The 21,368-nt window shown below is 50.7% G+C and overlaps 8 protein-coding genes across 8 annotated transcripts; 4 read left to right on the top strand and 4 right to left on the bottom strand.

Moving 5' to 3' along the window:
• Positions 1-2,079: 2,079 nt before the first annotated feature.
• Positions 2,080-3,381, bottom strand: N0V89_005742 (uncharacterized protein; the record flags this gene model as incomplete). Its single annotated transcript, XM_056214517.1, has 2 exons — positions 2,080-3,303; positions 3,373-3,381. 2 exons carry the CDS (start codon positions 3,379-3,381, stop codon positions 2,080-2,082), a joined length of 1,233 nt encoding a protein of 410 aa, XP_056071784.1.
• Positions 3,382-6,952: 3,571 nt separating this feature from the next.
• Positions 6,953-7,953, top strand: N0V89_005741 (uncharacterized protein; the record flags this gene model as incomplete). Its single annotated transcript, XM_056214516.1, has 2 exons — positions 6,953-7,242; positions 7,299-7,953. 2 exons carry the CDS (start codon positions 6,953-6,955, stop codon positions 7,951-7,953), a joined length of 945 nt encoding a protein of 314 aa, XP_056071783.1.
• A 1,450-nt stretch (positions 7,954-9,403) lies between these two features.
• Positions 9,404-10,439, bottom strand: N0V89_005740 (uncharacterized protein; the record flags this gene model as incomplete). Its single annotated transcript, XM_056214515.1, has 2 exons — positions 9,404-9,814; positions 9,864-10,439. 2 exons carry the CDS (start codon positions 10,437-10,439, stop codon positions 9,404-9,406), a joined length of 987 nt encoding a protein of 328 aa, XP_056071782.1.
• Positions 10,440-10,658: 219 nt separating this feature from the next.
• Positions 10,659-12,203, top strand: HRT2 (Hairy/enhancer-of-split with YRPW motif protein 2; the record flags this gene model as incomplete). Its single annotated transcript, XM_056214514.1, has 3 exons — positions 10,659-10,680; positions 10,729-11,047; positions 11,102-12,203. 3 exons carry the CDS (start codon positions 10,659-10,661, stop codon positions 12,201-12,203), a joined length of 1,443 nt encoding a protein of 480 aa, XP_056071781.1.
• A 492-nt stretch (positions 12,204-12,695) lies between these two features.
• Positions 12,696-13,805, top strand: N0V89_005738 (uncharacterized protein; the record flags this gene model as incomplete). Its single annotated transcript, XM_056214513.1, has 1 exon — positions 12,696-13,805. One exon carries the CDS (start codon positions 12,696-12,698, stop codon positions 13,803-13,805), a length of 1,110 nt encoding a protein of 369 aa, XP_056071780.1.
• Positions 13,806-14,606: 801 nt separating this feature from the next.
• N0V89_005737 (uncharacterized protein) lies at positions 14,607-15,301 on the bottom strand (the record flags this gene model as incomplete). Its single annotated transcript, XM_056214512.1, has 2 exons — positions 14,607-14,741; positions 14,798-15,301. The coding sequence occupies 2 exons, from the start codon at positions 15,299-15,301 to the stop codon at positions 14,607-14,609; spliced, it is 639 nt and encodes a 212-aa protein (XP_056071779.1).
• A 585-nt stretch (positions 15,302-15,886) lies between these two features.
• Positions 15,887-17,906, top strand: pli1 (E3 SUMO-protein ligase pli1; the record flags this gene model as incomplete). The annotated part of the gene is made up of 6 exons (XM_056214511.1): positions 15,887-16,034; positions 16,138-16,356; positions 16,410-16,484; positions 16,535-16,869; positions 16,933-17,038; positions 17,092-17,906. The coding sequence occupies 6 exons, from the start codon at positions 15,887-15,889 to the stop codon at positions 17,904-17,906; spliced, it is 1,698 nt and encodes a 565-aa protein (XP_056071778.1).
• Positions 17,907-18,844: 938 nt separating this feature from the next.
• N0V89_005735 (uncharacterized protein) lies at positions 18,845-21,178 on the bottom strand (the record flags this gene model as incomplete). Its single annotated transcript, XM_056214510.1, has 4 exons — positions 18,845-20,162; positions 20,212-20,493; positions 20,547-21,016; positions 21,092-21,178. 4 exons carry the CDS (start codon positions 21,176-21,178, stop codon positions 18,845-18,847), a joined length of 2,157 nt encoding a protein of 718 aa, XP_056071777.1.
• Between the last annotated feature and the right edge of the window lie 190 nt (positions 21,179-21,368).

The raw sequence follows: 21,368 nt of genomic DNA, 5'->3' as shown, positions 1-21,368 counted from the left end.
ATCATCGCGCATCACATCCTACCTGGCCTGCAATATCACTGGTTTCATCGCGACCCTTTTCAAGAGGAATGATAATGCGCGATACCGCAACATGTGGCAGTAGCATGTGGCACACTAAGACTAAGTGATTTAAGATCTTCAGAATGCATTGTCGCACACATTATATTACTTGACAGGTAATATAAGAAATATCACTCGGTCTGTCCAGGTCCTTTCCGAGAAATGACGACCCGCGATTTTGCGGTATACGGAAGTGGCATGCGGCACAAAATTGCGAAGTGAGACTGCTGGTGAACCATCGGAACCCTTCATTGTGCACACTATTCTGATATGATGTTACCAACACAAGTACTCCCCCACTGCCATATGACGGCGTGTTCTCTGCTCAATTTGAAGCCGTACAACCTCGCCTCGACAAGTGCTATCCTGCTGAACTATTGTGCAAGTAGCCTAAATAGTATATGTCCAGAATGTAGTGGCTACGAAAGAGACTCACGGCGATGCTTCGCTGACACTGCTGAGGGTTGTAGCCACTCCAAGCACCTCGACCTTGCGATCTTCAGAGAGAGGTGAATTATCACACAATTGGCAAGAAAGGGTACGCATCTGAGCCTTCGCGACCTACGTTAAGAAGTGACGATTGAACTGATACGTCCGCATACGAAGGTTTCGTTCACACTGAGATGGAGCTTTCTCTACAATCTTGAGCAATCTTCGGGTCTCCTTTGATTTGTAATCCTCCTAACTTCTCCGAGTCATTACCATTCTTGTATCATCGAGCTATCTTGATTACTGCTAGACATGATCCTTGCTTGCTGCGAAGCAATTGGTGCCCATAGTAGCAAGTACAATATTCCCTACCCAACTTGGGATATCCGAAGGGTTGACCAAGGTAGAAGCTGTATGTTCGTCGACGCTACTCGTGAACCAATATTACGGACCACACATGGGCGACCAAAGTTCAGAAGCTACGTGCGCGCGATAACTCGACCATATCCTCTCAATATCAAGTCGTCCAAGATCACGCGCATGATGCAGGAATGTCTCCGACGTCTGTATTTGTGTTGTGACCCGGTCGAGACTTGCATTAACCGTATCATTGACGACCTGTTGTTTCTCAACACGCTACACTTTGAAGGACCACAATATCCTGACCGGTGAACTGGCTGTATCCTGCATGCCGAGCTGCTCTTCGCTGACGTTGTCCAGAAGACCTGGCGGTGGCTCGCTAAGGGTAGAGATTAGACTCATGCCTTCGTGCTCCTGCATGCGAGCCGCATGATTGGCAGTCCGTTCCAATAATCTTGTCAATCGGTTCACCTTAGTCTGCCGGATGTCGTTTCTTGTTGTGTGCAACTTGACCTAGATCTTGGAATCCCTTTGCCTTCTTTGGGTAAGGCATACACTTCGGCACGCGGCTTCTGTGGGTGGTTTTCGGAGTAACGGCCTATTTCCAACCAAGTTCGACTTCAACTTCAGGCCCCATCATTGCCATGATATTATTAAAACACAATCTATTCTTTCTTTGGGGAGAATCCGGTGCTCCCTCTACGGTCTTGTCTCATAGTCGTGCCGGTGTCGCTGGAAACCCTCCAATGGCTGTAGACCATTAGTCTGTATGGTCAATGGTCAATTTTCCAAGGACGCTTACTGGACTTTCACGGTTGATGATGACGCCCGGGAAGTTGGATTGGCGTGTGTCGCTGTTGTTGGCATATTCGAAAGTATGCTCTGGCAAGGAACTCACAAGGACCTGCGACGCCTCTCTCAAGCCCGCCTGAAACGAAGAGGTATGGAAACTCTCCATTTGTTGGCTAGATGACAAGGTCTCCAAGGCGACCTTCCCATGGATGTGCGCTTGAGCCAGCGTATATGCTACGTCCCCTAGACGATCCATACTGGGACCCTTGATACATCCATGGTTTCCTTCGTCAATGACCCCAACTTGTAAAATCTCCAGACTGAACTGACCGGTCGATTATCGAGCTTTTCAAGATGTTTTGGTAATATATTGAAATGATTCGTCTGGAGCGGACTATATATATCGATACTTTACTCTTTACCAACCCGTAATTCGTACTAATCATCGCGATACGCCCTGGCAGGCAATGGAACTAAACGCACGGTGTCGCTAGACCTGCGGGTGCCGCCATCATCTCTTACACTGCCCATCCTCTCCGACAGGACAATCGCTTCCCTAGTTTCGTCTCCTGAGTTGACCAATTGTACGGTGATTTCTCCGATGTCTCTCTTAGTCTTCCCATTCGCTTTCGCGGCCAAAGCATCACCACCTTGTGAAGCCGCTACAATGACACCACCGACATCTGAGATCTGCAGCTTGGCCATGCCTCTCCAGAAGTGAGTTCGAGTTGCTTCGATGAGGAAGACCAACAGAATAAGGCAATTGATTCCAAGCAGCGCATATACGAAAGCCGGCTTCCCATATGTGACTGCAGGCAAGCCAACAAGGGCTGGGGCTTCGACGGTTTGATTCGCGCCGATTAGGCGCGTGGCAGAGAGCATTCCGACGCCATTGTCAAAGAGCGATTCTATGTAATCCTTGAGCCCTTGGAATAGAGTCTTGTCACTTTTATCATCTTTGAAATCCGGTAGCATCCGTAGCTGGTTGACGTTGAGCACAATCGAGTGGCCTAATTGTGAGCCATAGACAATGCGATCGTTGCCTGAGTAGCGGCTGAACGGATCGTCGAGGTGCTTCAATACAACGTTTGCCCACTCTGGGGTGGGCACTGAACCATTGTCCGTGACTTTGATAGTCTTGCCAGTAGCATTGACCATAATGGAAAAATTGGTAGCCTCGAAGGTAAGCTCGCACTGGACCCTGTCGAATTGATGGAAATCCCAGACGTCTGCCGTTGTGTTCGTATCGACAGCTAATGACACTAATGTCTTGTTCGCCGAAGGCATATTTGGTGCAGCATGTCCTACCGCCCAAATGAATATGTCCTGCCGTTGCGGTGCGAGCATGGGATAGTGTCCTGGTACCCCAACCCCGTTTGCAAATGTTCCACTAGACGTGAATTCGTGACGAAACTTGGCATCATCGGACTCCGCGTACCCGATCGAAAACGCGGCTGATTCATTGCGCATGCATGTGGTTTCGGTCTTTAAGCCCACTTCGTAGTATTTATACCAGGCGGGGACTGAAGCGTTGGGTATCTTGATTAATCCAGCCGAGGCTCCAGCACCATAGCTTCGCCCATCAAATCTATATCCGGAGGAATCGAATTTTGGGCGGAACCCGTCTGTGTGAGAGGCATTCGAGGATGCGCTTGCCAGACCCTGAAAAGTACCGCTGACGCTGGAAAGAGACAGGTCAAAAGTGAATAAGCCGTCACTAGTTATCCAGACCGGGCTCATTCCGTAGCCATCAATTCTTTGAGCAGCAGTGTTATTTCTAGCTTTGAACATGTCGGCTTCAGAATAATTGCTAGATATGAATGTTGGTATGTTGATCGTACGCGGGACCATTCTTTCGGCAACAATAGGAGTCAGGGCACCAGACCACAAGGCGGCTGGAACGAACGACAACCCCAAGAACATAGCGGATGCCAGACCAAGATGCCAACGCCCGTGCCAAGCTATTGTTGGTCTTGAAACAGCGTCAACAAAGCGCATCGTGTCGAGACTGTAAGCACGGAGTAGCTGTGAGACGCGAAAGGAGGACGCAATTGTATAACCTGCATCCTTGTTAATTCCAAATGCATCGACGTGGGGGAAAGACAACGCCCACACAAAGCATGTATCTGAAGGAAACCCAGTATCGAGGAGAGGATCTGTACAGTTATGGCAATACTGGAGCGATTAGCGAGAACAATACTTGCTGTGTGTTCTGAGCTCCTCCAACTCTTCGCATTCATTACAGTCAACGCAATGCCTAGAGCGGAAGTCGCAAATAACCCTAACGTTGGCCATATCCAACTTATGTGCCGCTTCCCGGACCTTGGGGGCCCAAGAGACATATATCTTCTACCAACCATTTAGTTGTTGAATGGACTGTAAGGCTCGAGGCAAAACAAGAAACTTATATCTCCTACCAACCATTTAGTTGTTGGGTGGACTGTAAGGTGGAGGCAAAACGTCTGCTGTTAAGCATGACTACGTCTATATATAATGATTCGTTGATCGCTAATGACGTTGCCAAGGGACTGTTTCAAGAGTTGGTGGCCGTGCGAATTGTTACCATGCCTCCAACTCAATGAAGAAGCAAGCTAGCTTCAAAGAGCATCGAGCCGAGCGAGCCAAGCTTCCCATCGCAAAATCTGACTCGAGTGGTTCTCATACCCAGATTAGGTTATTGCAGCGTTGCAATTCCCCCCTAAGAGTGTCAAACCTATTAAGGTACCCAATCGAACGTGATCTCGCAAAGGTGTTCAGACTGCCCATCGTGTAGGTGCACCACGAGTCTGATTGGCCTGGGGCTATTCGAAAGCTTGTTTCTACGACAGGACGAGCTGCTAACTTCTGATTGCTTTGTCGAATGGCCATGGTAGGTGCTAGGTCGTTCAAATGTCAGACGAAGGTGGACGAGGCTCGACAAGGTTTAAGCGTGACGCCGCTAGCGTCGGCTAAACATTGCACCGGATGAGACCACTTCCAGAGCCTCTTCGCTAAACCATTCCTACCTTTTCGTATCATAACACCGATGTATCCGCGCGATTGCTAGCTTGGGATGTTTGCGCCTGCCGAGAAGAGGAACTTGCGTAGTCTGCTAAAACAGTCTTTCGGCCGTTAAAGAGTTTGGAACTTGGACAGCAGTACCAAGGTACAAAAGTTCTATGAGTTCGTAGCTCGGACGTAGCTCTGAACCCGGATTTTGACTCACTATTGACTTTACCCATTTTCCCTGTCAGATGCGAGGCCCTCTGCACATACACACCGCTTTTCACTCCCTGAAGGCGACTAATAATGATGCTATTCCTTGTGCTCGACCTACTCTGTCCTATTAAGGTCACGGCTTAAGCCGAGCCATATGCCGATTGGCCTTCATATGCAGACCTTTTCCTTAATGCTTCTTATCTTTTAAATGCTGCTTAGGGGTATGGGTAAGCTTCCACCTCCTTCTGCACCTGCGCAGATTTTCAAGGCTCGAATCACTAAATGCACCGGGGAAATGAACCGTTCCCGAAAGTAGACGCGGATAGATAGGGAGATTGGGTAAATCAGACGAACCGTCAGAACCAGCCCCGAAGCTGAACTCTCCGATTTCACCAAAGGCGAGGTTTCCATCTCGCGACTTGACCAATGCCTATAGTTTGTGGGCTCTCATCCACAGCTTCTTCAACTAGGTTTGAATAGTCTGTGACAGGATTCGTCACAACCAAGTCGTGTGGTTATTACAGTAACATGCATATCCTGAAATAAGGCTGTTATAGTCGATTGCAAGAGTTTCTCCCTATATTCTTTAGCTTTAGGTACATTTTCTGTATATCTTTAGCCAATCTGTGTTCTATAAAAGGCTAATCGTTAGCTTAACTTCACTCCCTTCTTCAATTCTAGTCCTAGTAGATATTGAAATAGTCTTACTAAAGTATTCTACGGAATCAAAAAGTAAGTCTACTATAGAATCGAATGAAGTTTTAAAAATTGGCCTAGAGCTATGAAAAGGTAAGGGAGGAACTTGTACAAAGCACCAATATACATTCAGCAAACGTGGCGTTCGCGGAGAGACAAGTGCATGTGACCTGTCAAAGTAAAATCACGGTTTGTAATTCATTTTAAGACATTCGGATCCTCGTTGATCCATTTCAGGCTCAATTACCCCTTTTCGCGTGCAGAGAGAGTCTCATTTCATACCTTGATGGATTCTCTCAGCCTTCACGACGCGCTTGACATTACACACATAGATTCTCACTTCATATATTCAACGCTTCAATGGTCGAGGTTATCGGCCTGACGGACACATACTCATTCAATTCTACTTTTCCACAGGTAATTGAAGAGCGCACAATGTTTATTCAATGAGGAAACAACAGAATTCTCGAAGTTCAGTGCCAGTGACAACTATATAAAGTATGCGTCGGCCACAGGCGCCTTTTGGAACAGCAACACCCGATTTCCTAAGTAGCAGCAATTCCTCACGTTATCGAGCTACGAGACGCTATACCTCTACGCTTCTCATAGCCAAGTTCCCAGAGCCAACTGCCAGTACTAACCAAGGATTCGAAAATGGTCATAATCGAGACCCTCGTCAAACCAGATGCCGTCTATTGGCAATGCTGTCAGTGTATGTTTATCTGCTCGATTGGTGCTTGCTCTACCTATTGCCGGTATACTCACGTATCGTTCAAGGCTTAAAGATGAACTCAAGCGGAGAAACTACCTGCAAAATTGGCTGGTGTAAACACATGCGAGGCGCAGACACCCGAAATGGCCCGTGTACCTGTCAAGAATCTGCTGCGGGTATTTTTGAGAGATGTCTCTTGTAGGAGCGGTTAGGCTCTCTAATTGTTGTAGACCTGTTATGTACTGGTCAGCTTGTTATCCAACATCAGTGACCTTCAAGTTGCACTAATCCATGGTACAAGGGGGTGGATGATTAAACCTGGACCAGAGCTCAAGTTTAGTCCTTCAGAAAATGGGTTTGTGATCATAGCTGGAATTTCTGTCTCTCAATTCGCAAATCCTTGTGCCTAGAGTGTCCTGTTCTGGCGGGCACTACAAGCCGCTTCAATGCCTTTCTGCTCGTTTACGGACTTCATCTGGAAATGGTGTAAGCATTGGACACTCTAGTCATAGACGGGAGCGTGTACAGCAGCGGATAGTATATCTTGTTGAATAACATGACTTTGTGTTTTCATTGTAACATTTAGTCGCGACCGGCCTTTCATTTAGAGACCGAGAAGATGGACCGGGATGGACCGGAGTGACCCCTCAGAACAGCGACCACAGGCCGGTCCATCGAGTCATGTTTCCCCCACCATCCCGGCACATGAATCAGATCCACACTGCCGACATTCGGACGCGCCCTACGTACGTCAAATTGTATCTTAATTCAGAGCTTGCGAAAATCACTCAATTGCATACTTTGTCTTACAAGATGGCTTACGGAAAAGTACGTGGTATCTCGAAGCCGCTCTGCGACATCCCAGCGCGCATCTTCCCCGTTGAGTCGAATGCGTCAGAGGCACGAGCAGCAATCCTCACTATTCCTGTTGATTTCAATGCGGGTGACGAACTTGACGCCAGTCTAGTGAAGACGCTTCACGATGATTTCAACGAGTATGTTGCGACACGGTTCAAGCCAAACAAAGCTCCTAGACTAATATGACTGACAGGGCAATTGACGAGGGACGAACATACCCACAAGAGGACATTATGGACGTAGAGACGTACAAAGCCTACTTTATGTCATACGACCTGATATTAGGGTTCATCATTACGAAAGCGCAGCTTGAGAGCTTGTACACTACTTCTGATGTCCCAGCGCTCGGCGTTCCTCTGACAGCGTCACAACTATCAAGCGTCAAGATTGGTACATCGAGAATCCGCGCCCTAAAACAATCGTCAGCAAGCATTAATCTGCCAAACCAAGCCGATACTTACGCTTTCGCCTACTACATCAAGCCGAACTACCCCGGTCGGTCTTCTCACATGTGCAATGGTGGATTCATGGTACCTTCTTCAACGCGGGGTCTGGGACTCGGCCGCATCGCAGCACGCTCTTTCTGCTTTTACGCGCCAGCTGTCGGATACCGTGGAAGTGTTTTCAATCTAGTGTATGCGAGCAATGAGGCAAGTGTCAAATTATGGACAAAGCTGGGTTTTTCAAATGTTGGGCGGATTCCGGAGGCGGGGCGGTTGAAGAAGGCCGATGGAAATGGTGAGGAGTATGTGGATGCATGGGTTGTCCACGGAGATTTCAGAAAAATAGGTTACAGGGACAACGAAGAACAGGGCGGAGTCGGCGTAGTTAACTCGTCATCATCGTAGGTAATAGCTCATTCAATAAGATCTGCACTTACGTTCGTGCTATAGAATAAGGCTCAAGCTGACTGCATAGCTGTCCGACCGATGTTGCGTTTCGCCATAATTCATACCTGCATGACTAGAGATTTGTGCCATTTACAACGCGAACCAATCCTCCATGCCGAAGAATGAGCGAAGAAATCTTTGGCCTCATGGTAGGGTGCGTGACCGATCCTCATCCAGACAAAATGTGTTTCACTGCGGGAGCGTACCGTGATGAGAACAGGAAACCCCAGGTACTTTCAACGACATAGAGGACCTGGCGAGCTGCTATTAACCCACAAGGTGTAAATTGATCAAGCTATTTACGCCAGCGCACGTCTCGTCAAGGACCAAACCTGTAAATGTCTTAGAATAGTAGGCTCGCCAACATTTACCAAAGCGGCTCGATATCTCGTCTTCGGACGTGAACTTGCCTCGAAATTCTAAGGAATTCTAGACTCTCTCCAAAGGGCCTATGAATAGGAGCAAACGATATGCCGGCGCTCATCTTCAAACAAAATTCGAACATAAAACCGGGTTTTCATATTGTCGCCAACGTGTACCGACCAGAAGGCCGTCTAGACACCCATGAACGTACCGCACCTGGACAATCAATTTGATAATCAGACAGAAGAGAAGTGGGTTCCCACCGAAAAACTAACTTACCAGAGAGCAAAAGACAGTCCAACGATGTCATACTCCTTTCGCATGCGCTCATAATGACAATAGAGAAAGGTGGCGGAGCTTACGCAGAGAAAGGAGGTGTTTGTCTTATTCGGCAGCGCCTACCAGGGTTTTGCGACAGGCGACGTGAATGGCGATGCATGGGCGATCAGATCCTCCGTGGAATGGCGACCCTAAAAGAAGGCTCGGGTATTCCAGGCCTCTTTGTCGCGCAGTCGTTCTCGAAGATTTTCCCCTGCAAGTTGCGTGTTCGCAGATGATGGGTCTCGCTCGTGCGGAGTATTCATATGCTCCCCAATCCGAGGCGAGTATATTCGAGAAGGTCATAGGCGACCCTGTTCTCAAAGTCTAATGGAAACAAGACTGAGACACTGTGAGCTCAAGAATCGAAGGCATGCGGACAGCTTCCGAAGAAGACTGGAGGCCAGAGGAGCTCGAAGAGACTGGTCGCGTGTTGAGGAGCAAATTGGCTTTTCCAGCGATTCTGGACTGGATCGGAAGATGGCCGATCAATTGCGATCAGAGTTCCATATTTGTCTGATCTCCTCAGGTTTCGCCGGCATTTGCAGTCTGAACGATTCAAACGTCGAGTACGTGGCCAATGCGGTCAGGCTGGTTGTTGGTAAAGCTGCTAGCTGAACATCTTTGATTGACATCTTGTATTCACATTTCCCTAGTGCGTGCCATGGATAACCTAGAAGGGTATGCAATCATCTGGTGAACATCGATATGTCCGACTTTTGCGCTGTCACTGAGTAAAGAAGGAGATTGCTTCTGACAACCGTGGTGGCTGGGTAAATCTCGGAGGATGTTGGATGATCTCTCCCTCCCAGTTCCAAAGCGTGCCGTGTTCGGCTCCGATCCTCACATAGTCCTGACACACGTCGATAGGATCATCGTCCATGAACAGGGGTATACTATATGTCATGATGGTCATCCGCTTCTTTGGGTCGGCATTATCCCACTTTTCGCGCCGGAAGTTACCAAATCGCATCTGTTGACTGTCGATCTCGACTAATAGCACCTTCAATGACTTGTTGCAGTGTCTGAAGTATTGTGTTTTGATGTCGTAGTCCCGAAGTCCATCGGCGCGAGTCATGACTAACGTCTCCAGATTTGGCATCTTGCCGACGTCTCTCCAGAAGGACGGGTGGCTGGCCTACTGGGGTCAGGAACGGAAGTTGGTGACAGTAATGGGCATGGCTTACCGGATTGTAGATGGCCAGCCGTCGGAGCTTCGGCCAGTTCGTCCAGAAAGCAGGCTCACCACCATGCCAGTTGAGATCAAGAAACAACTCATCCCGGACGCTTACGAATTCTTCAAGATGTTCGAGCCTCTGGAAACCTTCACGCAGGATGTTCCGAACTCCGAGATGATCGCGTTCCGGATAAACGCTGCGCAAAGGGATGTCGATGATCAAACGCCTGAGCGTCGTACATGTGTAGTTGAAGAGTTCGCGGATCCATGTTGCTATGGGCTGGTCGTCGATAGTCTCGTTGAAAGGTGCCAGGAAGAGGGCGGTTATCTGTCTGAGATCGGGTCTGGCAGAGGGTATGACCAGGAGCAGCGAGCACAGGCGTGCTTCAGAAGAGAGGTACACGCAATGTTCTCGAAGCGCACGGTTGGCCACACGTCTCGTCTCATGGCAGACCAAAGTAAACTGTAGAAGCAACTGAGTGATGGGGTGCGCGGGACGTAGTAGTACATTCGGCTTCGGCAGCGAACAGATAATCACATTTAGGACCAGCTCGAGCGGAAGATGCATCGGCTTGAGCGTCTCCATGGCGTCGAGTGGAATCGATACTCAAAAGTCATGCATTGAGGCAAATGGTGATGACGAGTTTGTGGGCACTGAAACACGAGTCAGAGGATGCGGGAGGAATACTATACGAGTAATAGCTTTGTCGTTAGCGTGTCAAGCGCGTCCGATCCCTGCTAAAATTATAATTATGCCCCTCCCCCGCCGTCGGACATAGCAACATAGCACCAGCACAACATCGCCATGGAGTTCGACCCTCAGACACGTTCGTAGCGCCTATGTATACTATACACTGGTTACTGATGACCTGTAGCGCAGTATAACACCTCAGACTCGACCTCCTTCGCCCACACCTCCGCGCGCGAAAGATGGCCCATCATTATCACCCAGGGCATCGATGATGTGCATCGGACGATATACGATACACAAGATGAGGAGAAGGTGAAGGAGGGTAAATGGGTTGTATCAGAGCTCGCAGGTTTGAAGTACGAGCTTCAGCATGACCGCGAACTCTCGTCAATCACAGACGATGGTGAACCGGATGTCGCAGACTACAACAAAGAGCTGGAGGCATTGAAGCCTGCGAAGTGGCATTCTGTACCGTGGCTATACTCGGAATGCTACCTCTACAGGTGAGTACCGCCCTTGATATCTCACCTAGCGACCGCGACTGACATTCTTGGAAGGCGTATCTCGAGTATCTTCAAGCGAACACAACACTGGAAGTCATACGACATCTTCGCTCGCCAGAAGATGTCCACCTTCAGGTCGTCACGCCCCGCCGTTATCGAACTCGCCTCGCGTTATCGAGATATCGTTACCGAGCTCGAATCGAAGCATACGATAAGGGGCGCCAAAACGGCCGAGGAGCCTGAAAAGGCAGAGAGGGTCCTGTTCGATGAGATATGCGAGATCTGCTTGTGGGGAAATGCAACCGACTTGTCCCTCCTTACAAACCTCTCATACGAAGATATCCAGAAGCTACAGGGCTCTGAGGCGCGGAAGAAGTCCGAGAAGAACATCATCGTCAATGATCTTGACAAGGCGTTCAAGGTGTTGTCCGCAGCACAAAAGGGAGGCAAAAAGGAACGAAGGGTAGACATCGTGCTCGATAACGCCGGCTTCGAGCTGTTTGTCGACCTTATCCTAGCCGGCTACTTGCTCGCTTCTGGTCTAGCCACCAACATCGTTTTGCACCCGAAGTCGATACCTTGGTTTGTCTCCGATGTCTTGCCGCAGGACTTTGGTGCGCTCATTCAGGCGCTTGCCGACCCGCAAGGTTTCTATTCCGCACTCTCCGATGACGGCGAGAAGTCAGGGACGAAGACACCGCCGCTGTCGGACGCGGAGGTCGACAACCTTAAGTTCCTTTTCCAGCATTGGAGCACGTTCCACGCTGAGGGCCAACTTGTCTTGCGCCCGAACACCTTCTGGACTGCCGGTGGCAGTTTCTGGAGACTGCCGAAGACAGAGCAAAATCTGACAGAAGACCTGAAGCAGAGCGAACTTGTCATCTTTAAGGGCGATCTGAACTACAGGAAGTTGACCGCTGATGTAGCATGGCCTGCGACAACACCTTTTACCGAAGCCATTGGACCGCTCGGCCCAGGGTCCGGTATCCGTGTTCTTGCGCTAAGAACATGCAAAGCTGATGTCGTAGTTGGTCTTCCGGAAGGCGAAGACGAACGGATTAAGGCGATTGCAGGAGGTGGTGGCGACAGCGGGGCGCGGAAGTGGGCATGGAGCGGCAAGTGGGCTGTAGTGCAGTTTTCTGATGGTAAGGCTTAAGTCGCCTTGGCTTCCGATGCTCATCCTATGACGAACGACGGAATTGGAGAAGCCCATGGAGTTGAGATTCATGTAATGAATGTGTGGCTCTCGGAACATGATCTGCATGCGCGGTCCTATAGATTCTGGATCTCAAATAGAGAACATAGACGATTTGCATTGAATACACTCATGATAGTGTCTAAAGCTAAAGGGCATGTGTAATATCATCCTCCAAATCAGCAGAGGTGCGACACTATGCAAACGTAATACCTTCCGTTGTTACTCGGTTTCCAGGTCGTACTTGCAACGAAGGTCTTTTCGTCGAACTTTGCAAGTCCGCTCCTGTCCTTCCGACCTTCCACTGCCGGCAACGTAAGGACAGTAAGAGCAAACTCGGGACCATGCTAAACAACACTCATCCCGTGGCATACAAGTCTCATTACAGCGCACCCCACCCGCCAACTCATCGCATCAATACCCAGCAGCATCCATTCACTTAGCATATCAGTCATGCTTCCACGGCTACTCACTGCCCTCCTAGTTCTCTCCTTTGTCCCGATTGCCCTCAGTCAAATCATCCCTATCTCGCTCTTTGAACGGAGACAGCTGCACGGCTGTCAATACTCCTCCCTCACAGATGGCACATACATCTACTTCATCGATCAGTCAGACACGCCGCTGCACTACTCCATCTACACGCCGTGGACACGCTTCTACCCGGATGCTTTGCGCGCCGACCTTGTGGAACAGGGGTTCACCTTGGGCGCACAGCACGGCAAGAACGAGAGCGATCTTTGCGGCTGGGAGACTATGGACGTTGTGAAGAAACACGGCTGGCTTCGAGGCAAAGTTAGCTTTCGACACATACATGGCAAATCGGTCAAGATCAAGGAAGCAGGCACGAAGGCTCCTGCCGGTACGAAAAAACTTCCTATGCATCAAACAAACCCAGTGGGGTCTGAGAAGGTCAACTCAAACGCGCCGGCGAGTGTTGCTGTGCACCCTCTCAATCATACCCGACGAGCAGCCCCTCAGCCCACAATGGGTCTCAGGCAAGAACTCAGACCAAGCAACGACACACGCCACCGTATATGCAACGTCCTCGTGTCGAATTCCCCTGAGGCAGACCTCCTCTTCATGATGCTCGAAATTAGCCTCCCCATCATAGGCGTCATTGCCTTCTTAACGCTCGTGCTACTCATCATGCGGCACGTCACTAACAAGCTCTACCCCGATACCGACGAAGACAACGAGCAAGGCAACATCGAGCTCTCCTCTATGCGCAAAAGCAAATCCGTCAAGAGCGACAGAACGCTGGTTAATCCGAAGAAACTGTCCAAGTTCAGAACCACCGGCCGAAATGCAGAGGATCGCTTTCCCGACACAAAGGATGGTGGTGTTTTCGCGTGGCGACTAGCCATGGAGAATCCTCCACAGCCGCGACAGAGCCCGAATGTAAGGACCGAGGATCGATATCTAAATGCGAACACGGGCGGTTTCGTCGGCCTCTCCATAGAGCAGTCGCCCCAACCAAGGCAGAGCTCGAGCATCTATTCGAGAAGCATGGATGGGGTTACCCTGTACCCTGAGAGGAACACGGGAAGTTGGGGGTCACGATGAGGTGCTGACTGTTACTGTCCAGGTGGGAATGCCCCGTGCTTCTTTCGATTGACTTGTTTTCTTTTTGAATCATGAAAGTATGTTTCCACGGCTGTCCGCTGGTCATTCGGTATCGGGAGTTTGTTGTTGCGGTCTCGTGCTGGCTTCGTACTTTGACTTCTCTTCCTAGCGTTTCATCAATATAATACGCATTTCTTCCCTCCTTGAGGATCTTTGTCATTTAATAACGAGCACTTTGATGACTGAAACAATGCTAAGTGACATGTGAAGTTGAAGAGAAGCTACGATCGGTAGACGCCCCTAAATAATCCAAGGGTGAGCTGAAATGAGATACAGTGGCAACCCCTCAAATTACATGGACCGCGTGGACACTGCAGGGATGCAATGGAGCGAATAAAATATCAATGACAAGTGTACGAGAACTCTAATAGGGCACACATTGACTCCGTCTACTACGCCCGATTTCGAAAAGGCTAAAGCATACGAAGAAAGTACAAAGCAAGGTAAGATTATCGTTCACAATGGAAGAATGTGGATAAGAAGCCTGGTACGAAAAACCATTCGTCAACCAGGAGGATGGACGTCAAAATGCTGAAAAGAATGACATTTTACTATATGCAATAGCCCTGCGCGGGCGTGGTATCATTCCATAGACCGTAATGCCCGGGACGGGTAACAATCCCCCGAACGCCTGTAAATGCAATATGGTAGAATTTCGCGTCCGAACTTTAGACCACTGATCAACCCAGAACACACTGTGTCCAGAATCGTAACGTAGCCCTTCGGTAGACATGAGATTATTTACGAGCGGCGCTTGCGAATACGAGATTCGGAGAAGGGCTTCAGTGCGCCTTTGCCGCGGGTGGTCGGGAACGAAATCTGGTTCTTGGGCTTCTTCCGGCGTTCCATCTTCGCTTTGTGAACGGTCTTTCGATCCTTGTGCTTCCGTTTCGAGGCATTTTCGCCATCAACATCCATGTCTATCATGATACAGTTAGCCTCTGATCACTCAACCATTCTGGCGAAAGCGGGTCAAAGGCGAGCTTGAGGTCTCCCTTGGGAGTGAAGCCCACGACGTCGGAACTGAGACCTAGTACGTCGTACAGAGTTCTGCTTTCGAGGTCGTCGTGGGCCAGGGCGGGTTTGTCGTGTGTGGTGTCGCTGTCGCAGAGGCTTTGCGGAATGCTGGCTGTGAGGAAAAACGAACCTTTGGGGAAGTCTTCCTCTTTGCTGGCGTCGTTGGCAACGGCGTCGGCGTCTGCAAGGGCACTATTTAGCGTGTGCGCGGGGGATTGTGGCATGTGATGACTGTTACCTTCTACGGCGTCGACATCCATTTCCTTTTCCTTTGCTGTCTCGGGCTTGGGTTGTTGGGCGGTCTCGAGGAGCTTTTGGTGAAGGCGCTCTAGGCGGGCATTTTCGACGGGCTCGAAGACGCGAGTGCGAAGCTTGGAGCGGTTCGACTTCTTGACGCTGGAGCGGAGGCCTTTTGCCATTGTTGTGGTGATGTGTGGGGAGTCCTGAGGTAGCCTGTGAGTTTGCGCTGCGGTGTCGCGGAGGAAAGCAGTGCTGCAAAAAAGTGTGGGCCGGCCGAAGAATTTCAGGTGGCGGCGGGCAGCAGGCAGGAGCGATCGGCCCGTGCAGGGTTGGGAGCCGTGCTAGAAGCGAGCGGCTCTGGATGATGATGACTTTGCGATGCGTGAGCACGGCCGCGACAGCCGCCGACGAGTTCAACCAGGCTTCGAGCGCCCGTTGCCGTGGGCTCTGCGTCGCGAGTCTCACCTCTGTGCGCTCCGTGTCCCTTTGCTTCTCCGCTGTCGCACCGCGTGTCGGCGAGTCTGGTGGTCGACGATAATAAGGAAGCCGCTGCCGCGAGCCATTGGACCCTCCAAACCGAACCTCACCAGCGCGCCCTTCACCGAGGCCTTTACCTGCAAACACCCTTCACTGTCCCTCGCCGCAGTGCCCTCGAGCATAAGAGGTGCCCCATGTCTGCCTCCTCCGACGACAAGTGGTAGCACCCCGCCCGCGATAGTTCCCATCCATACGTCCGCCAGCACACGCTCCACGAAACTGCCACCATGGCGTCCTCGAGTCTGGGGCAGATGTCCGCAACGCTCATCCAGCGGTCCAAAACACTTCTGAACAAGGATTTGCAAAGAATATGCAGGGCAGAAGGAGTAGCCACCAGCGGCGTCAAGAGCCAGCTGCAGGGCAGAGTGACTGATTGTACGTTGCACAAGCCTTCTCCCCTCCACAGTGGACGGCGCCTGCCGTACCGTTGAGCTCCCCATGCCATCCCGCTTTTCACCGCTCTAATTCACCTTCACAGTAATAAACAGAGCTGTCCTCAACAACGACCACGCTCTCTTTAATCGTCTGCAACATCACATCTCCAACGGCCCCGGCGCCCCTGCCGCGGATTACAGCACCTACCCGTCGCGCACTGCGACTTCATCTTCTCCAAGCATGCCTAACGGGCGGGGCGGCATGGCAAATGGGTACCAACGATCGCCATATGGCGGCTATCAAACGCCCGCCCAACCAGCGCGTACGTCCCTTGATCCCGCGGTTACTACAGAACAGAGACTGACATCACGATAGGCCCGCAGTACTTCTTCAAGGAGAGCCCGTTCTTCGAGATTCGAGACATGTTGCTAAACAACATCACTCTTGACAGTACGCGTCCAAGTCGATGTGGTTGCTGGACTCTCACTGACATGTTTCAGCCTCTCCAAGCCACCGCCAGAGTGTTAACAAGCACCTAACCCTAAACGACGCACAGAGTGCTCGGTTGCGTTCAGACCCCACATTGCGTGTCTTGCTCTTCTGTGCTGTAGAACAGCCATTGGCCCCATTCACGCGACTAGATATCACCTTCCCAAGCCAAATAGAAGTGCGTGTTAATCAGGATGAAGTCAAGGCGAATTACAAGGGTTTGAAGAACAAACCAGGCTCGACGAGGCCAGCTGACATCACCGATCTTCTTCGCATCACACCCGCTAACTATCGCAATTCAATTGGAATCACTTATGCGCTGACGCAGAAGGCAAGCGACCATCAGGTTTCTTATCCCCTCCCTCTTCCTCCGTATTTCGCGTATTAGGCTAACATCACCCACCTGTAGAAGTACAATGTTTTCATTTACATGGTACGGAAGTTCTCAGTCGACGAGTTAGTCAAACAGATCCAGAATCGGAGTGTCATCACTAAGGACTCGGTGCTGCGTGAGAGTAAGTGTTGATATAGTTCGCCTTTCTGGTGCGTACGTGCTGAACGAGAACAGTGAGGAAGAAAGCAGACGACCCTGACATTGAGGTCGGGTCCAGCGTCATGTCGCTCAAAGATCCCATCTCGACCCTGAAGATCAGCACACCCTGCAGGTCCACAGTTTGCTCGCACAATCGATGCTTCGATGGCGAGTCTTTCCTACAATTGCAAGAACAAGCGCCGACCTGGACCTGCCCAATCTGCAATAAGACCATCTCATTCCAGTCCTTAGCTGTGGATGAATACGTACAGGACATCCTGAGCAACGTTTCTAGGAGCACAGACCAGGTCACGGTCGAGCCCGACGGCCAGTGGCGCAACGAAAAGGAGCCTCCAGCGACTAATCGTAAAAGTAACGGCAGCGCATACGGCTACAACTATGACGAGGAAGAAGATGAGAGCGAAGAAGAACTCGTAGAGATACCGGATTATCGTCTTTCAGCAATCAAGAGCGAGGCCGCTCCGACACCGCAATCTCTTCCAAGCATAAGGACACCGCCCGCGCCATCAAGAGAAGCTTCCTCAGCTCCGAGAACTGGGAGCAAACGATCCTCTGAAGTCATTGATTTGACGCTGTCGGATGACGACGAGCCGCGGCCTAAAAAGGTAGCGTACAGCACTCCTAACAGTGCACCGGATCGGATGCGTCAGTATCAATTGCCTTCCTATTCCTCAATGCACTCCCGGCCAGATGGCGTACGGATGGATCCTCCCCTTGCACAGAGCCGTCATTCGTACGGTACTTATCGCGAGCCGCAATCACACTCACATACGAGTTTTCCCGGTCAGGGAACTTCGGCGTACCCCGCGTACATAGATAGTTCCCCTTGAGAGTTTTATTTCGTCGCTTGTTTGTTATTCACCAATGTATATTTACGGCATCTGCTAACACCATTACGGCTACGCAGGGAAGAGCCACTAGAGCCAGCTACGCATTACCGAATCGATCGAGGCGATCTGCCATTTGAATGTATGCGCAGACTGCTTTGGATCGGTCGGATCTTACTACTACTCCCTTTGTCTATTTGATTATATCGAATGCTTAGCGCACGGCGTATCGGAAGACTCGTATGAGGCAGCGGATGCCTTTACCAACTTGGCATCCGCATGATGTTCGATCAGAGAAGCACGGAGAATATGAGCACCTTCGCAACGGCGCAAGATTTGGACGACGGGAAATACCTTGGGCATAGTATCTGCTGCATTATGAGATTTCTTTCTAGCACGCAGGTGTGCACGGCCGAGAGAAGACAGGCTATCACGTGGATGTCAGCGCCGAATTGAAAACGTCACTACTATTCGTCTCCCACCAAAATTTTCGGTATCGATGTGATCCAGTTGGTTTCGATCGCGCTGTGCCGCTTTTACCATGACGTTCAGGTCCACCGCTGCAAGTCCGGACATACGGCTTGCTTGTACTGAAGAAGGGGGTTTTTAGCGTTCGAGTCGCTCAGTGTGCCGAACTTGGTGTTACCACGAGGAAGATGAATCGGAAGGTTCGAAGAGAATTCACGAAGCCTGCATGATAAACGAATGACAGGTCAATACTTTTACAGTGACGATGTGCTCTGTTGACAAACAGGAAATCCCCTCAATCGGCCACAGACCGGTCTACAAAACAAGATCTGGAAACAACATCCGCTGCGGAAAGATTTTTACCTCTTCATTCGCTTACCATACAACCAAGAAAAGATACTGATCGAGCAATGCTCGCTAATCGTAGACAAGCCGAATAACAGCACCCCCAACATCCGTCTCCCCTCTTCAGCTCAATTGCTCTTATCTCCCCTCGTCTCATCTCCCGTCAAATCCAGATTTTCACTCCGCGGCAACCTTGTCTCGCCCTCCTGGTATTTGATACCGACGTTCTCCCTCGCCATATCATTCACCCATCTAGATTTCGGCTCCAGCTTCTCGCCCTTACTCAAGGCATCCGCAAGATACAACCAGCTAAGCGCATTACCCACCGTCCCCACCTCATCGCTAACATGACTCTCCGCATAATGACTCATCTCCTCATACAACTTCTCGTCCGTGAAAAGATCGTACAGGTGCTTCGCTACGGCGGCGTAATCGCTCGGCTCGACGAGGAACCCAGACTTGTTATGCTGGACCTGCAGCGGTATACCACCTGCGCGGGTAGCAATGATGGGAATGCCTTTGTGAAGGGCCTCTGAGACTTTTACTTCGAAACCTTCGCGCGTGGAGAGCTGGAGAGCTACGTGTGCGGTGGACATGAGCGCGTTGAGGATCTGGTCCGTGGGGCCAACGCGCATGACTACGACATCGTCTTTAATATCCGAGTAGATGGTGGATAGAGCGGAGATGGTGGCGTCGTAGATGCGCTTGGTGTCTGTGTCGTCGATGGCGCCGTGGCCTGCGATGACGAGCTGTGGTGTTTCGGCGTCAGGGCGGTCTTTCAGGTAGCTCCTGCGTAACTCAGCGTACGCACGTAAGACATCCGGTATACCCTTTGCGGGATCGAAGCGTGCAATTTGCACGATGAATGGACGCTCCGGATATGCCAGCGTGGCCATGCGCTCCCGGAAACACGCGGTTTCGAATTCGTGCATGTAATACTGCGTATCCCAGTCTGAAAGCTGCTTGTTCAAGCCATCGAGCCAGTCGGTGGTAGCAGGGAGGTAACCTACTTTCGCGGGCGCGACGGTTTTGGGGACGAATTCGCGCACTGGGTGGCTGATGAAGAGGTCGGCGGCTTTGACGTTGTTCCAGATCCAGGACCAGACTTCGTGGGCTGGAGTGCCGGGGGTGTTTGCGAGGTCGGCGCGAACTTGGATGTGCGAGCGGAAAATGACTGGTCTATCAGGGTCCTGCTCTTTTGCAATCTTGACAAGGGAGGGCATTTGCGGGTCGTCCACTACAATGACATCTGCACCACCGCTCTTGCGAGGTGCGAGAGGGCCATCCTGTCGGAGCCAGTAGCGTTCAGCATTAGACAGGGCCCAGTCGTCCAGGATTTTGGCTTGTTCGGGGGTAAGGCGGGCACCTTCTTCTGCCACGTCTTGGAGGATGTTGTGATTGTTTTTGGTGATGCGGAAGACCTCTGGCTTTGGCTTGGGGACGTACCTGCGGGGTTTTTAACTTAGGCCTTTGATCGTAGGGACAGAAAACTCACCAAGAACAATCAACTTCAAGAGTTCGAAGGAAGCGGATCAAAGCATGTCGCATCAAGGCGACACCGCCACCTTGAGGAGTGCTATTGAAGAAGGCGATCTTGACGTTGTCCTTCTTCAGAGATTCGGCATATTTAAGCGTAGCTTTCCACGTCGTCTCCGCGTTGACGGTCTTTTTGTAGTCTTCTTTGACGGTGAGCTGAGCGCGTCCGTCACTGTCGACTTCGACCATATTCTGGTAGGTTCCCACAAGGAGTCGTGGCTGGTGGGCCGGTCCGAACTCTCTGTTCATCTATAAGCTATCTGCAAAAGCACAAGGATTGCTGTCTGAACTCACACCAATGCCTTCCTGGCCATGGAATCCGCCTCTTCGTCGACAGTGACCGCATGAGAGCCCCTCTTGGAGTGCAATTCTGGATTAGGATCATTTGGCAAAACTAACGGGACAATGTCCAGGTCTTGCCACAAGCGTGCCGCAAGTTGGGGACTGAGTGCGAGAGTCTGCTTGTTGATACCGGCACCAACGAACTTGAACATATGCTCCTCTTCATACTGCCTTAGCATGTCGATTATAAACCTGTTCAGTACATCGGGCAGTTCCTCTTTCGAAACAGGGGTCAAATTGTCGATGGCACTGTCGGCTGGGGTGGAAGTGCCGGATATACCAGAGTCAGAGTTTGGCGAGGAAGTCTTCAACTTGAAAGTGGTGACCTGGAAATCGATGGAGTACGTGCCGTCGTGAGAGGCCAAGCCAACATCCAAAGATCCTGTGGCGCCGTGCTGGACCGCGATACCGACGTAGAGTGTCTGCACGGCATTTTGTCAGCAAATCCATCTTAGGATTACATGAGTGTCGATGCGGAAAAAATAATGATGGCTCACTTTGAGAGTTGTATCTCTGCCCGATTGTTGCTTATTCTTGAGGGAGGTCTGCGCTTGGAAGGCATGGCGCGTAGTTTGTCGCCGCATCGCCGGCGGCCGGGGTTGCAAATTGGAGATGGCTGTTGACATGGTGTGTCTGCAAAGTCAGTATACGAGGTACCGTTTTTGATCTTATGTATGCTCGCGACTGCAGGGTCAGTCTGACGTCAGTGTCAGTTGTACTCGCTGAGGTTAAAGATGGGCCTTATATTATAACGCCACGGAGAAGCCAGGACGC

This window comes from Didymosphaeria variabile (genome assembly GCF_027946475.1).
Source record: "Didymosphaeria variabile strain IMI 356815 chromosome Unknown scaffold_4, whole genome shotgun sequence".
Classification (NCBI taxonomy): domain Eukaryota; kingdom Fungi; phylum Ascomycota; class Dothideomycetes; order Pleosporales; family Didymosphaeriaceae; genus Didymosphaeria; species Didymosphaeria variabile.
The sequence above is the reverse complement of the archived record's forward strand: the minus strand, read 5'-3'. Positions and strand labels throughout refer to the sequence as shown.